General features: G+C 38.1%; 2 protein-coding genes across 8 annotated transcripts in view; one reads left to right on the top strand and one right to left on the bottom strand.

The window, feature by feature from the left end:
- The window catches only part of COL10A1 (collagen type X alpha 1 chain), a 43,159-nt gene extending 27,292 nt beyond the window's left edge, over nt 1–15,867 (top strand). For 2 of the 7 annotated variants that reach the window (XM_068938101.1, XM_068938105.1), the window contains exons 2-4: nt 4,455–4,534; nt 6,836–6,989; nt 13,483–15,867. In XM_068938101.1, the coding sequence (XP_068794202.1) occupies nt 6,851–6,989; nt 13,483–15,377 (2,034 nt within the window). In that variant the 5' untranslated portion in view covers nt 4,455–4,534; nt 6,836–6,850 and the 3' untranslated portion in view covers nt 15,378–15,867. Of the gene's footprint in view, nt 1–885; nt 975–4,454; nt 4,535–5,717; nt 6,990–13,482 lie in introns of those variants that run through there. The other 5 variants (XM_068938103.1, XM_068938102.1, XM_068938104.1 and 2 more) reach the window with 5 other exon arrangements.
- NT5DC1 (5'-nucleotidase domain containing 1) overlaps nt 1–17,850 on the bottom strand; it is a 158,062-nt gene that overhangs the window by 124,539 nt on the left and 15,673 nt on the right. The window lies entirely within an intron of this gene.

The raw sequence follows: 17,850 nt of genomic DNA, 5'->3' as shown, positions 1-17,850 counted from the left end.
TGACAAGTCAGAACGTTACATCTACATTTAAAAATTTTCAGCATATAATTATTATATTAGTATTACGTATTATATTATATTAGCAAAAGAAAGGATGAGTATTAACAATTATGAAAACACAGCTAGTGCTCTAGTTGAGCAGCTTGTTGTTTCCAGTTATCTTGGAAAGTGAATAGTTTTCATCTAAAGCCAGATCTAATGAGTTTCAAATTAACACATTCATTTGATCAGCATTTGTTTCTGTTACATTCAAAGATAGGGGAAGATGAAATAAAAACTAAGGTCAGGCCAGTAGCATACCCAAGGAACTGGAAAACGTCTTTCTTAATACTAGTACTTCTGTTTGATATGTTTGATTGTAGTATTATAAATTCTCTGAAATGAGGGAAGATTATCTTATTTGTACAATCACAAAAAATGGAGCCACAAACAATGTAGTGTTGTTAAAAAGCATTCACTAATAATACTATCTTAATCTGAGGATGATAATATCTGAAATTCATGCCAGTCTCAGAGCCTTGTCTATAGCATATGTGGAACGCACAATTTCCTCATGTTTCAGCATCATTATTCAGTGCCTCTGCAAGTTAGCTCAGTCAAAATACAACTGTAATTATTTAACTGGGTCTCATCTGTTTAAATATACTGCCATACTAAATACAGCTGTTGTGATCAACAGTTACCTGAGCTCAACGAACAAACCGGCTTAGGGAGTTTTGCAGCGCCAGAATAAATACAGACCATCTTTCCGTAACTACTTGAAAGTAGGACATTTATTTAACCACAACTACAAGTGCTAGAAGCATAAGGGCTTTGTATCTATAAAAAGATTAACACGGAAAGGTAGCGGTAAAACACAGTTTCTCTTGTTTTGTTTGTCTTAAGACAGAATTGTATCTCAAAGTATGAATATGGATGGGACAACACTACTCTGCAAATTACCTTAACTGAGCACCTACTAATTACAAAAGAAGGTATGCATTCTAAAACGGAAATCGTATTTATTTTGCAATTAGCAAGGTAAACAATTGCCTCACCAAGGTGGTTTCTAGCTCTATGCAGTCCAAGCGGCCAGTGTTAGAACATATAATATCCCTCATGCAAATACAAAGTAGCTGTAATTAAAAAAAAATAAAAAAAGCTTCAAGGATCGTCCTCCTTCCTGTTCCTTTGGGTATATTTGACAGTGAGCAGTAAGAAATTGCAAAAAACTTTTAAGTTAGTTTTCACCATTAAAAGGTACAATGGAACACTTTGTTCTTCTGCACTTGCATTTAGAGCTTACCTGGACATTATCACAGGCGTGTGCAGACACTGTTCAGCGTTTTGTGATGGAGAGGGACAACTGTAATCCATAGAGCTGAGATGATTTAACAGTATCCAGAATGCCATAACATGCACCATAAACTAAGAAACCCAGTTACTCCTTGAACTTCTTGGCAGGCTTTCAACTTCCTCTTGGAAATTCCTGAGAGCCTCCCCTATAGGACTCCAAATTAGAGACTGGAGAACTGCTTCACCAGTGGTGATGCTGCAGCCTGTTAGGGTCCATCTCAAAATGGTAGCTACCACAAGTTTTAGGTAAAATACTTTACAAAGGAACACTTATCACAGACTAGGGTTGAGTCCTCTAAGTTTACCTCAGGCAGATAACAAAACTGGAACTAAATTACAACACTGCAAAGCAGTAGCTATAGATAACTGAGCCACAATAACCAAAATGTCCGTGTTTTCTTAACAGCAGTGAGATTTTATGTCACCAATGAAAAGTTACTCTGAATTTTTTAGACTATTTTTCAAAAGGAAAAACAGGACAAATCTCCCATCAGTGCTTTTTCCCCCCTTTCTTCAAAGCTGAGATTATACCAACAAAAGGAATACAAAAATAACCAACAGATTCCTTAGGTATCACATTTTAACATTAAAAAAACCCATGAACTACACAAATGTAAATTTCACAAGTAAGACTAAAAGCTAAGTATTAAAAAAAGACAAATTCAGAATCAAGGCTGTGAACTATTACCTTCAAAGATCTCACTTTTCTTTGGATAAACTACTTTAAGTCAGAACAATAATTGTAAGCATAGTCACACTGAAATTCCTAGGTTCTAGTATCAGAAACATATTTAGCCAGTTTTCATTTACTGCAAGGATCTATCATACACTTTGTCTGACACGTTAAACCTAGAGTTTTGCTTTTGGGGTAGGGAGGGGAGGGAGTAGTTGATTGCTTTACTACAGTTTACTTTTTATGATCTCTGGTGCAAGGGTGAATGTGGAGTACATGCCTCTTTTACTTAGCTGCCAACAGCAGTTAGGAAGAATTCTTGATAACCTTAAAGGATAATGATGAAAGTCAGTTTCTATTTCCTAAAGCATGGTGTCTTTTCCCTGCTACTTATATATGTGTTTTCGCTGACTTGGTGAGAGTAAGACACTGAAAAATTAGGGGCTTTGGAAAGCATGTGCATTTAATGATGAACAAACAACATTCAGTCAGCAAATAGGATGAAACAGTAGAGAGTGCTTCAAACGGCATTAAAGAATCTGTGATTTCACTATCATCTACTTCATATGGTCCAGAGAAGTTCTATTTTAAGTTTTTTTATTGCAGTAAGTTTAGGACTTAAGCTATTAAATTGCTATTTTGAAGGAATACTACTGTGGCTATTTTTACATGGAATGAGGAAACCACTGATAACTGAAAGGAAGTTCTGGAATGGTAAAACGGAGCATCCTATCGCACCATTATCCTTGACTACTACTGTTCTAGGGCAGGGGATGGAGGGAGTGAAGACATATACATTTGAAAGTAAAGACAAATTTCTAAATAAATAGCTACAAAATAAAAGTATCCAAGCGTTTATAGTTTGAAAGCAGGTAGGCAGATAACCTTTGTATTTAAAAATGTGCTGTTACTGTAAAGAGGCATACCCAAGCATGCCGACTGCATATATTTTGGCATGTGCAAATATATATGGAAGCCTACCCTTCATACGCGTGCTTAGAGCTAAATGCATGTTAATGCGTGCTTAGATGGTAAACACATCTCTTCCAATAGAAAATATGCACAGAAACAGGGAAAACGTGAACGATGCAAACTCCAATTTCAGCTCAATTTCCTGTAACCACAAAAAACAAAACCTCAGACCAAAGAAGTAGCATAAGACAGCACAACAGGGTGGAGCTCAGGTTAAACATGAGGTCAACAGTTTTTTCTGTATATACCTCTTGACCCCACAATCATCCCTATTTACACATAGGTACATAGAGATTATTCACCTTCCTGCCCATAAGGAGACAAGGTAGGAAGTGAGGCTGCTGGACAAACAAAAGTGTACATTATTAGTGCTTTTGTAGCATAAGTGTGTCTGCTTTGGGGGTATTTATGAATTAGGCTAGAAATTATCATGAAACTGTGTGTGCACAGAACTGTTGTCTGATGTTCCTTTCTTAGCCAAATACTGTCAAATTAGCAACAACCACACTACCCACTAAGGGCCGTATATTTAAATGTTTTTAAATTAAAAGCTATTTTTGATTTTATGTGAGCCAAAAAAAGGGGACTGGAGTTGATTTTCTTCAAGGAGGAAATAAGTTCTATGCCCATACATTCATTCCCTCTGCCAGAAGTGGATGACCGGATTCTCATTTAAATTTATAGAGACTAACTTTTAAATGAAGCAGTTTGAAAAGTTACACAAACAACTTCAGGACAAAGATTCCTTCTTCAAAAGATTAAAAGGAACTGAGCGCACATACAGGGAATAGAAATGTCATCTCAGACATGCAAACGTTCTCTGAAAACAACTGACTAGATTATATTGGGCACGCAAGCTTAATGGGGTAGCAGGCTTAAGTCAGAAGACCTCTGCAGAGGAAAGGGTTTATTTACAAAAATGGAACATAATGCTGTTTAGAGGATGGCTAGGAAGAAGAATAGAAGAAAAGAACTCTTCGACAATACATTAAATAATTTATTGCAGCAGTCGTTTTTTAAATCGCAACATTAATACAGCTCTCTAGCAGGCAAATGTATTAGCACAATTGCAAGCAGAATAGACTTGATGGTCCATTGGTCTCCTTCAGTACAGTAACTTGTGTTCTAGGATATTTGCCATAACACATAAAAGCCAAAAAAAGTTGTCATTTGAAGAGTGTGGAATTAAACAAAGACACAAAGCAGTGAAATTCAGCCCGTGTTAACCTGGCATCCCACGGGATAGCTGCACAGTTCAGGGCCACTGGCTCAGTCTTTTGGTTGAAAAGGTAACGAGTGTCCCTTATGTACCTACCATGCATGAGAACCCGCAGTAACACAGGCTATTTATTGGTATTCCTATGCTATAATATCCTAGTATCCTGGCTTGATTACAACTTTTCTATAACTGGTATTAAGATATGGGTGCACATATGTTCTTCTACATAGAAATTTCCTTGTCCTTCACCAACAGGCTCCCCAGACAAGTTCCACAAACGGAATAAATTAACCTGAAAAATAAATACAACCTTACATGCTCACTTCATCAAGACAGTAAGTTGTAGCACATGCCCAGCTTCTTTTAGTAACACCGTAGATATCATTTATCTTTGTTTTTCCACTAATCTTCGCTGCAAGGGGAATAAATAATTTCAAGCATGTTCAAAAATCTAACTCTCACAAGACTAAATACCATATAACAATGCCACCCTCCCCCAAAAGGCTGTAACTGGCAAAGGAGTTTTAACTGACAGATAATTTATATACATGTACTTTTGCTGAAAATGTCCGATAAAAGCAAGACATGCACCATATATTTAGTTCTATATAGTTCTATATGTCCATATATTTAGTTATACGTTTTATTCATCCCAAATGAGAATGGTTTGTTTCTTCTCTGTTATTTCTGCTCTTTAATGAAGTTTGAGAGTGACAAACAACTCAGGGATGGAAAGTTATTGCCTATTTCGTATTGAACGCCAATAAAAATGATGATGAAACACTGCAACACTCCCTCATTTACTCAGAGAAGAAGTCACAATGTGTGGATACAGTCTATTAAACAAGATTAGCTTAACAAGCTTTCATAATGCCTAAAACCAATCTATAATCTAAAGAAGAAAAAAAAGGAGATTTAACAAGAGATAAGATGTGATCAAGTCTCATTCAGCATCAGCAGTAGTTCAAAGTTACTAAACTGCAACCATTTAATAGGAACAACATGCAGCTAGCAAGAATGCAACACTAGCAAAATTTGGCTGAAACCCCCTCCTCCCCCCTAAAAACTACTGAATGCAGAAAAGCTCAAAAAAACCTCAACCTCAAACGTCAGCCTGCATAACACTTGCATATTATATTTTGTAAGTAGTATGGACTTCAATGCATTTGTTACAACTGAATACAAAAAAATAAAGTTCTCATTATGGAATGAAAGCTTACATTTCAAGAATTTGTAATACAGAAGCCTTACATGCAGAATACATCAAATAGGTGGTGTTATACCTCCAGCATCAATGCAGCAGAAGTCTACAAATATAATCCGAAAACAACATCCTACTAAAACAACTGGCTAAAAGTAATCTTCAGCTATGCACACTTCTTGCTAATCAATATCTTAACTAATTGTAAGCCCTCTATTCTCATCCCAGTGAAGTGAACAATTACTCACATACGCAGTCTCTGTAGACTTTAGTGCGGTTACTCACCAAAGCTAAAAGGCTGTAATTCGTTCCTTAAAAAAATATAAAGAGAAATCCAAATGAAGCACTTAAAATTATCAGCCTTACTTACAAGATCATGATTTTTTCCAACATTACCTTTCTCAGTTCTAAAAACACAGGGAATGCAAAAATTTAAGAAAATACAGACTGTGAGCAATAAGATTTCACCAAAGACACAAGAAATCCAAGGTGGGGGGGGGAAGGATCTAGAATGCCTGCCCAAAATAGCTTCACCCACCCCCAAAAAACACACATACATGCACACATAATTACTGCTTACTGATTTTTGGGGAGGAGCTTATGCCCAGCAGTCACCCAAAATCATATAAATACTCAGGGGTGACACTTGAAATCATCAGCTTCTGCTCACTCACCTGTGGCAGAAGAACTCCTCAACAGAGGAGGATTCACTGCTCTCCAACGCCGCATTGGAACTCCACAACAGCCTGGTATGCTATGATTTCATTTCATTTCATTTTGAAGCTAACTTCTCCAGGATACATGTTTCCTGGTTCAGGAGGAGGGGGTCGATATTTACAGGCCAGTGACAGCATCCTTGCTGCCACCAGGCTATTTGAGGGACTACAGGTAAAACCCTGGTTTCAAGCAAGGCAGTGTGAGATTCTTGCCATTGATGCTGAAGCAGACAGGACTTCATGCTTCACTTGCTATAGCATTAGACAGAACCAGTAAGGTCATAGAAGAGTATCTATGTATTTCTGTGGAAAACCTATCTTCATTCCAGGAGTTTTGAAATAGGCTGAACTTAGTTTTGAAGCCCTAGTATAACTAGCAAAATAGTCACTGCTTCTGAAGATAGTGATTTTAACTGGCACCTATTTAAAATTATTTATTTTCTTAAGAGGAAATAATTACTGGAAGAGTAACAGAGAGACTCTTGCCTTCAGTGTATCTATAGAAGAGCTCTCTACCATCCGAAACCCTTGGTCAACAACACTGATTCCCTTTCTCTTAGAGTATTTTTCACAGCTGGGTGAGGAGGTGCCAGAGGAATTAAGCATAAAATAATACAAAGCTGTTAATAGCTTAACAAAACCCATTTATGCATTCACAGAAAACTGAATTGATCAACTTTCCTCTAAAACAAACTTTTTCCCCCCCCTTTCTAACACAGAACGGATTTGGAAACATGCATTTACAAATATCCTTACTGCTGCTGTTTTGTCTGAACATTGTCCATGGTAGTGATGGATACTTTTCTGAGCGATACCAGAAACAATCCAGCATTAAAGGGCCACATTTCCTACCATTCAATGTAAAAAGTCAAGGTAAGTTTGCTATTTTTTTTAGTAACAAATTAACATAAGTATCAATATGTATATCAATATGTGGACAAAAGCTTTCTGTTTATACTATTGGTATTCAACTTTCATTCAGAGTTTAGGTTTATTAAAGTAATATCATCAGTGCAGAAAGGTCTCGGAGTGATTCTGGCATTTGCCTGCTGTTGACAACATCTTGTTGCCTGCTGTTGACAACATCTTGTTTAAAGTATCAAAAGGCAAAATGTTTGAAGTATCAAAAGGCAAAATAATGTGATATGAGTTCACAAAAATATGACAGAAACCGCTATATCTTTTTACACAAGTGACTTCAGTTTATACCTTAGGTATCGACTAATCTCATAGTAATACAACAATTCTATCTTTACTATGAAAAGTTCTCTTGATGTCAAAAATCAATCTTATGATAGACTGTATAGACAATATATAATTGTACATGCTATAGGCAGAATGAAGATATCAGAAAGTACCTGTATCCTCACTGTCTCTACAAGTCATCTGTGAGGCTACACTTAACTTTATAAGAAAGCTCTGCTATTTTTTAATAGCTAGTGCTCACTCATGCCAAAGCCTTTTTAAACCTTGAAAATCAAAACTTCTAACTTACTAGGTCCTGTTATACTTGATGAATTGTCCCCCTAAAGGATGATCAGTAGCCTCTGTTCAAAGTCGTTTCCACTAAAATTGAGAGTACTAAAGCTTCTCTATTAACATCCCCCACTTCCCCCCAAGAATAGCATTCTTTTCTTCTGGACTTCATGAGGTTATTCAGAATAGTTTTCACTTTTTCTCATTGTACATTTTCACTGTATCTCATTTACATTTAGTTACAGTAAATATACCCGGGCAGGAATGAGGAAACTGAGTGAAGGACTCAGAAATAGGATTTGCAAATTTGCTTCTCCTTTCTTATCAGAAGAAAGATGTTTTAGACTATGTCTACATGACAAAACAGCAGCACAGTAAAGCAGATCTGGAGAGCAACACAGTTGCTGCTCAGGGCATAGCATCCACATCATATACATTTAGAGGGTTTCACTTCAGATGAGCTCTAGTCTGGTCCTATGGACCAAATGCTCCTAAGCGTCAGACGTGAAACTGAAAGAGCAGTCCTAATTTCCCCGCAAAGGACACCAGCTCACATGTTCTAAGAATGCTCTGCGGTGGGGACTAATGCACAGTAAGAAGAATGACTGGGATTTTTTTTTCCAAAAACCACCAAAATACTATTACTGCTTCATCCCTTGCCTTCAGCCCAGGGACTTGCTGGCATCCTACCAGCTGCGGCACTCTTAGATTGAGCACAAGCAAGTTTAGGTATGTGCATGTAAACAGCTACTCTGAGCATTTGCTAGCTGGAACCTCCACTAGATTAGAGTTGCATTTCCTCCTTCTCCACTTTAAGTTTTCATGGTGCTTTTCCTTGACTTTAGTCAGTATTACTTGTATATGTATGCATATATATATATATATATATAAAAATTTTTTTCAAGTAAGGGAAATACACTGATTACTTATTCCTCCTCTACAAACTTCCCTCATGGTGTTTTTTTTTTCCCCTCCAAACAAAACATCTGGAAAGGGGAAAAAACAGCAGCAAATTAGAAAAAAGGGATGAAGAAGGTAGACAGGAAATGGGATGAAAGGAAAAGAGAAATGAGTTATCCTGAACTAAGTTTTCACTTTAAATAGTTAAGTAACAGAATCTAATGTGTGTATAACTTCGTATCTAGAATGACTACATAAACCTATGAAAAATTTAAAATGCTGTCCACTTCAGGAAAGGGAACAAAGGCTATATAGTAGACTGCCAAAGGAATAACCTACAGTTTTACAGAATATGGGGTTCGGTCCTTCGTAATTTGCTCACGAAATCTTCATTTTGGGAACAAGCCTCACAATGGAGGACCGGAAACCTATTACTACTCTTCATGCTGAAAAACAAGCATCCTATAGAGCTTTCTAGAGGAGGTTTAAGGAGCAAAGTATGCTACAGATCATTGTTTCTAACCTGAGATGCTCCCAGAAGAACAAACAGGAGACTACAGAACCAATTTCATCCCTTTTAATTATATGAATATCTAGTGAGTCTTTAGACAAGTGAGTAGCTCCAGTAGCATATTGCAAACTTTCCATCGCTGCTCACTTTTCATATCTTTTTTTTTTTTAAATCTTACTTTGTAGATACTTACTAGCAAATTCTCTTCATGTTTTACATAGCTTTGCCAGAAAGCTCTTTGGAGCTAGGCTTCAATTTAGGCCAAAACTGATGACCTATGACAACATGCATAGGTCGGTCATACAACAGCATCTGATAGAAAACCTAGGACAAAAAATTGTACGTTCATTTCTGCAGGAGGCAGGTACACGTTCTAGTGGATCTGCCACAACATCAGAGTAAAGCTGCCTTTGCAGTTCTCTAAGAGATGTTTCTCTGCTGGGCACAAGCAACTTCAGTGTCCAGAATCAGTCTAGAAGCAGGTCCAGTGTATGTGTGAGGGATGCTGTGCAACAAAAGTAGCTACAGAAAAACCAATCTCTACTACCAATCTCTACCAATCTCAACAAAACTCATACGAATGACAAATCTACCACTTTGTTTTATGAAACACAGCAAGCTGAGGTGAAGGATTAATTTACAGAACTTAAAATATCTTCAATTTAATTGCTTTTCCCTCTTCTATGCTACCTGAAAGTATTTACTACCTGAAAGAACGTACCATGAAGGTAGAACTACTATTTAGTACTTTTAATTTACATTCTTTAACTTTATATTAAAAAAAAATAGACAAATTGCAAAGGTAGGGTTCTTCAAAACTTGATAAAATGCAAGCTCTGTTAAAGAAATTCTTGTATAGGTACCTACCAAACTAATAAAGCCAAATAATGTTTTTCCTTAATTTTAGTTTAGTGGCAACTACCAATGTTGTGTGCAATTCCAGAAAGCGTTTCTGCTGGCAATTAAGATACGTTAAATAAAGCTTAATTTAATTTGATGAAATTGTTTAACAGTATTAAAAATATTCTTAACAGCTCTCCAGTCAGAATATATTTTCCTTTTCTATGTGTACTTAGGGTTATCATTTTGTAAATATACCAGGACATTATTTGTAATCTATTAGTGCATTGCATTGAAGTCTTTGTGAAAGTCCTAGCTGAGAATAATCATGGATTTAAGTCTAACTATTCAGCAATACTTAAACAAAATAATAAGCCTGCACTGCAGGTTATGCTAAAGTCTTCATACTTAATTCAATACATAAACACAGTTTGACTGCGCTCAGAATACATAAACCAATTTCCTATCAAGACGCACGCCAAGAAATACAGAAGAGTAGCCAACCACTACTTCAATTTTCCTGGTAAAAATCCTACTTCATTAATGTGCCCAGCTGTCCTTCACTAAGAGGACTTACTAGCGTCTCTAGACTACAGAGATGTCTTTAGTACAACTATTAATCATTTTAATCTCTATGATAATAGGAGATAAAGATTTTAGTATCTTATGCAAAAGGCAGTATCCACCACAGTAGATGCAACTTTCTATCAGTCCTAGGTTCATAAAATGAGGTAAAAAGCAATAAGAAGAAACACTCTGAAGTCTAATGTAATTTGTGCCCCCTCCTCTTAAAAAAAAAGATAAAAGGGAGAATTGGGTCCAATGTAATAACTGCATGTTACTTAAGCACAGCTGAATAAAATGAATGTTGCCTCACAGCAGAAATTAAATTCACTCTTGCTCCTAAAGGGCAAAATACATTTCCCTTAGTAGGCCTGAACATAGTTCTTTGAGTTGTAGTTATGAAAAAGCAGACCTGGCTGGGGTCATTGTTGTCTTCTGCCGAAGTGCCCACATAAATGCTTAGTTTTAGATTCCACTAAAATGAAAAGTGAAATTCATGTAAAAGTCTATTCATATTTTCCCCCAAACACTATACAATTGGAACAGCATTAGCCCAGGAACCTGTTTAGCTATTTGTATAGAGGCTTTAATCTGACCTGCCCATGTTCTCGTAACTCTCCTGTGAAAAGACGGTTTCTGAAGTCACTAGAATCTTGTCTCAGCATTAGAACCTATGGAATAAATTCAAGGAGCGCACTGATTCCTTCATTTCAGTAAGCTGTTTTCACTGATGGCAGTTCTGTCATCTGTGGTGAAAAGAAATTGTAAAAAGCTAAAAGAACATTAACACACCACTTCCACAGCAGGCTGTGTTAATTCTAGTGGGCTTAAGCCTTTCCCAACTTCATATGATGTTCTTAAAATTTGCTTTCTCTGGTATCACCTATATTACAAAAAACACAAACTTTCAATTGCATCCTACTGAATCGCAGATTTCGGCAGTAAAAAATCCAAGAATGAGCTAGACAGCAAAGACTACATGAGACTCATCACTTACTCACAGTTTTCACAATTTCTCTTTCAGAAGAGAAAGAAGGATATTTGCATTTTCAGTTTGCTGATGAAGGACAGGCATTGTTTTCTTCCTGTCTCCAGGATTTTATGAGCTATCCTCCTTTTCACTTGCTTAATGGATGATTAGATAGCAAGGTGTGCAAACTGAAGTGATATGCTTTTATGCATCAGCAAAAAAGCAAATGTACTCTCTACACTTAGTAGATAAGAAAAATTTTCCTGGTAATATAGGAAGAAAGCAACCTTGCAGATATCAAATCAAAATCAAATGCACATACATACAGCTCTTCTCTATACTATTTTTGAAAATTTGATATGCACAAGAATAGTTTTCTTCTTACTGTTTCATCGCATTTGTTGGTTTATCAAGACTAGGCAAAAATTGGAAAAAGCAATTTATTATCTCAGCGACAGCAGTTTGTGCACACGCTTTCCTTCATACTCTGCTCTCTTTGCAAGAGACCGAAAGGCAAACTCTTGCTGATCAGTTGTTGATCAACTAACAGTCTTTTCTAAGCATTATCAAGTAGAATATATCAACACTATAAAAATCAAAATCCAGATGCTTCCTATATCCTTCAGTCTCTTTTTAGTATTGCATACCTTCTGAAATGGATATTTACCATAACTACAGTAGTTTGTGCTATAATGGTACCAGTTGCCGCATTTTCACTGCGTTTTACTACTCCCCCAATATCCCTTTTAATCTGCTCTGTAATATCCTACAAATCAACATCCTAATTCCAACAGGAAGCTGTAAATTCCCTCAAAGTTCTCAGAAAGCTGAGCAACGACCTCACTTTTTTTTTTTTTTTTAAATTCCTGTATTTGTGACAGCTGGTTAAGTGGCTCCATCTGCTGTTTTGATAACCAAGATGACAAAGTATCACCTCTCTTCTCCCCATCCCCCCCCCCCCCCCCAAAAAAAACCCCTAACCTGCTGGAATTCCAGCTGCAGCAAGGTGCATTATCAGTTAAGAACTTGCCACTGTGAGAAGAGAAATTATTACTACAAATTGCATGCTTTAAGATACCACTTGGAAATATTGTTTTATGTGTTTAACAAAAGAGAGAGCCATGGCCTACCTCTGGAGAAGGGAAAACAGGCCAGAAGTCTCACCAGTAAAATGTGGCAACAAGTAGTTTTAGAAGGGAATCCACATCTGCACATGAAGTTGCTTTTGGGTTTTTTTATTTTTGTTTTTTTCAATATCAGGATCATCATCACAACTACTAAATTCAAGACCTTTTTTGCCAATATAGCACGACAAAACACTTAAAAAATTAACAAACAAACAAAAAAGATTTTCCAAAGATTTAGCATAGCAATAATGTTACATATAGCTGAGAAGACCATCTGTTATTTGGGCAACCCATGAGCCTACGGCATTCTCAGGTTTATATCCCACATCAGCTTCATTTATGAAGCAAACCACTATAAACTGTAATGAAGGTAAAGAAGCAGTATTTTAACTCAAAAATATTAATAATTTTTGGGAAAAAAACAGCACAATGCTCCTCTTGCTATTTGGAAAAGTATTCTGTGAAAAAAAGAGTTAGCAAAGAAGTTTGTAAAGAGCAAAATCAGCAATTAGAAAAATTCTCCTCTACTCCGGTTGTGACACACTCCATCTGCATATCCTCTGCGCATCAGGCAGCAAGATTCAGCTAACGGAAAATATTCCTCATTTTACCTCATCACTGCTAAATCTATTACCTATTTTATTTCTTCCTTAAGAGTTTGCATCTATTTGCACAATATCCTTCAAGATCTCTGATGCCACTAAATGTTTTCAGTCCAAAAACATTTCTAGAGACCTTATTGCTTGTCACTCCCATGGCACAACTCTAGCACATTTGATTCTGTTACTTAATCATGTCACAACTTTGAGTTACTTTTTTTTGTTCTGAACTTGAGATTGGGTCCTTAGTACCTGATTGCAATATTAGAAACTCGACTTCTGTGAGGGTCAAGTTAACCCTTCACATGTTACCAGCATGCTACAGGTCTGCAAGTCTTGTATAGCTGTCCTGATTGATCTGTTTTCCTCTCTCTCACAGGTGTGCCGATAAGGGGAGAACAAGGACCCCCTGGTCCCCCAGGCCCTATCGGACCGAGAGGACAACCAGGTCCTGCAGGAAAACCAGGGTTTGGAAGTCCAGGTCCCCAGGGTCCCCCTGGTCCCCCAGGACCTCCCGGATTCTCTGCTGTTGGAAAGCCTGGCATGCCAGGTTTACCAGGAAAGCCAGGCGATCGAGGATTAAATGGTGAGAAAGGAGATGCTGGACCTGTTGGGCTCCCAGGAGCAAGAGGGCCACAAGGACCCCCTGGCATTCCTGGCCCTGCAGGACTATCTGTTCCTGGCAAGCCTGGACCACAAGGCCCTCCAGGAGCTCAAGGGCCAAGGGGTCTCCCTGGTGAGAAGGGAGAACCAGGTATTCCTGGTATAAATGGACAAAAGGGAGAAAATGGATTTGGAGTTCCAGGCCAACCAGGTAGCAGGGGGCTTCCAGGCCCACAAGGACCCCGAGGCCTCCCTGGTCCTGCTGGGATAGGGAAGCCTGGTGAAAACGGCCTTCCAGGTCAGCCAGGTATGAAAGGTGACAGAGGTTTACCAGGTGCACCCGGAGCAGCTGGTATCCCAGGTCCCCAGGGTCCCCCAGGAGAACCCGGAGAACCAGGTGTTGGCAAGCCTGGACCAATTGGACCACCCGGAGCAGCAGGCATCCCTGGAGCCAAAGGACACCCTGGACCAGCAGGCTTGCCTGGATCCCCAGGTCTGCCAGGATTTGGAAAGCCCGGATTGCCAGGGATGAAAGGACATAGAGGGCCTGAAGGTCTTCCTGGCATTCCAGGACCAAAAGGAGACCAAGGCCCAGCTGGTGCGCCAGGTGAACCAGGGCCTGCTGGACCACCAGGCAACATGGGCCCTCAAGGACTCAAAGGCTTACCTGGTGAAAATGGCCTACCTGGACCCAAAGGCGACATTGGCCCTGTAGGCCCTGCAGGATTCCCTGGAGCGAAAGGTGAAAGAGGCCTACCAGGATTAGATGGAAAACCAGGATATCCAGGTGAACAGGGTCTTGCTGGTCCTAAGGGACACCCAGGTTTTCCAGGACCGAAAGGTGACACTGGCCATGCTGGATTACCTGGCTTGCCTGGTCCAATTGGCCCACAAGGAATTAAGGGTGTGCCAGGAATCAATGGTGAACCAGGCCCCAGAGGACCTTCAGGAATACCTGGGATCAGAGGCCCCATTGGGCCCCCTGGCATACCAGGAGCCCCTGGTGCGAAAGGTGAGCCAGGAGCACCAGGACTGCCAGGTCCAGCAGGTATCTCTACAAAAGGCTTAAGCGGACCCATGGGACCACCCGGACCCCCTGGCCCTAAGGGCAACAATGGAGAGCCTGGCTTGCCAGGCCCACCAGGTCCTCCTGGTCCCCCTGGCCAAGCTGTAATCCCACAGATGCCAGAAAGCTATGTTAAAGCAGGTGAGTCTCGAGACCTATCAGGAATGTCTTTTATGAAAGCAGGAGTAAACCAAGCCCTTACAGGGATGCCAGTATCTGCTTTCAGCGTCATCCTCTCAAAAGCCTACCCAGGGGCAACAGTCCCTATTAAATTTGATAAAATCTTGTACAATAGGCAGCAACATTATGACCCCAGAACAGGAATCTTTACCTGCAGAATCCCTGGACTTTACTATTTCTCCTACCATGTACATGCAAAAGGAACAAATGTTTGGGTTGCACTCTACAAAAATGGTTCCCCACTCATGTATACTTATGATGAGTATAAGAAAGGATACCTTGACCAGGCTTCTGGTAGTGCTGTCATCGATCTCATGGAGAATGATCAAGTATGGCTCCAGCTGCCCAATTCAGAATCTAATGGTCTCTATTCTTCTGACTATGTCCACTCCTCTTTCTCAGGTTTCTTATTTGCTCAAATCTAACAGTGTCTCACTTAGGCAGACCTGACACTCCCTCCTTCAGACCATTTTAATTGGGTTCTGACTTGATATGTTATCAGTAGGTCATGCAACTTCAATTTTGCAACAGAAAAGAGAGAGAGAGTGAGAGGGTAGAAGAAATTGGTCCAAACCTAATAAAATAATATTGTATGTTTTTAGAAGATTGTCATAGAAATTTATTTCTGAACACTTTGTTTCAAACCATGATCAATTGTCCAACTGAATGCAACATTAAAAGTTTATGAATTAATATGATGCACGTGTCTTTGTTTTTTTTTAAGGAGAATCAGTACTTCTGTAATTTCTCAGAACATGCAAAGTAGCCATTCCACGACTCAAGATCATACTTCACTATACCTGAGTTAACAGAAGGTATTATTCAAAGTAAATAGTCTCAGACATAGTGTGCTCATCGCAACAGTTACAGAATATACTTCAGGAACATTAGTCCGCTGTCAGCTTCATCTTTAAGCTATGAAACAGGAGTTAAGAAAACACAACTCTAATATAGCACATATTACATCACAGCTTTAATTTAGTTCAGCTTTTCTTATTAAAGAAAATCTGCCTTAGTAAATTCAGGAATTATTGCCTATTTCTGAAGAGCTAAGAATTTCGCTACAGGAAAAAGCAATCAGATTTGAAGCCTAGAAATCCACTCAACTACTTTTTTTAAGGCACATTTTGTAACATTCTCGCAACACATTCAGTTCAGTATTTTAAGCTCCTAATTAATATTCCATAAAACTACAATATTCAGAGTACAGTAAAATACACCTATCACTAAATCTAGAAGAGTATATCTTCACAAATATTCAGACATTCATATTTAAAGATATTTAGAATAGCTTCACTACCTCAAAATTAACAGTTCTTATGTTGTTTTTCCTTGAACAGTTCATTCCTTCCAAAAACACCTGTCTTAATTATGCAAGAAAAACTAGGAACATATTTTACTCAAATAATAAATTCATCTGATGGTAACAGTAATTAGTCAGGACACAATCATATCCAGCACACATTCATAAACATTAGATATTACATTAATCTATATGACACTATGTAAACTTAATGATATAAAGTGATCTAGCTCGCTACAGTGAGTACTTATAAACTTTCTAACTGTGACAGTTTGATTACACATTTCTTCAGATGACAGTTACCATTCATGCTCCGCATTAGAAATACATACTTCAAAAGCTTATCAACTCTAAAACTATTATTCAGCTTCTTTTTTTAACAGAAGATTTTAATCTCTTGAATTAAAAGTACATAAGCTTATGTTTAAAAGTGCTTTGATGTCACCATTTCTTCATGAAAGCAAAACCTGAGACTTATTATGTTGTGCACATTTGAAACGTGAAGTTTCCTAAGCACTTGATAAAATGTTGTTATGAATAAAAACAGGGCACCTTTAAGTTGATCCACCATTAGTGAGACTATATGTACAGTTTCAGAAACTGTAATGAACTGTAATGAAGAAAGTAACTTTGCACAATTGTTTTTGCTCTCTTTACTAACTGTTGCTGGGTAAGGACATCTGCAGCTTAGGCTATACTTTGCTAAAGTAATAAATACCCAAGGAGAGAGTAACATTAGATCTGCCTTTCCGGGTAGACCGAGACAGGTGAAACTGGTAACACTGTTACAAACATTGCATTACAAATGTTTGTACAGAAATAATACTGTGGACAGTACCACAAGTTACAAGTAGTAATTCTGTGATACTTCTTTTTGTCAAGCCAAAATACAGCTCAAGGCGCTTCAATCTGAAATGTCAGTCTTCACTTTTCCACTTTCTTAGTTTAAATGAAAACTTAATTACAGGTCTGCTAAGAATTCTCTCTTTTTTTGTACTAAAAAACTTTTTCCTATGCAGTCTCTTGCATAAGATCATTAATTCATCTTTCCAGTATTTAAACATAGCATGTGCTGCTGCCAATACATTCAACTAATTTGGCACTTTTGTTTTGGAAACAAATAGTGGTTGGGTAATGGAGATGGAAAAAACTGTTCAGCAGTTGTACAGTTTTGGTTAATTGCAATATATATGAAATGCAGGCCAAAGCACATGTTTAACATTGCCTGAGATACTCGATGCTCAGCAGTACATTACTGTCCTGGGATTCTAATTAACTAATCTTCACCCTGTATTCTTGAAAGTACAGTTCACTCATACTCATCTTGCATCCACTTTAAATGGAACTAGGCTTTGTCCTTTTATATCTTTGCTTCTCCAATGAACATACAGGACCTCAGATAAGTCTACAACTTAGTACATGAGGTCTGCCTTTCGGATGACTTTTCCTAAGTATCCAGACATTAAGAAAGCAACCTAAAACACTGAAGACTTAGAGATTACACAACAAATTGTGATACAAACAGAGTTTATACCCTGATTTTAGTTTTTGATTCGTGACCTAGAAAGAACCTTGAGAGGGGTTTTTAAAACTCT

The sequence above is a fragment of the Struthio camelus genome, chromosome 3, assembly GCF_040807025.1.
Source record: "Struthio camelus isolate bStrCam1 chromosome 3, bStrCam1.hap1, whole genome shotgun sequence".
In the NCBI taxonomy this organism is placed as follows: Eukaryota; Metazoa; Chordata; class Aves; order Struthioniformes; family Struthionidae; genus Struthio; species Struthio camelus.
The sequence above is the reverse complement of the archived record's forward strand: the minus strand, read 5'-3'. Positions and strand labels throughout refer to the sequence as shown.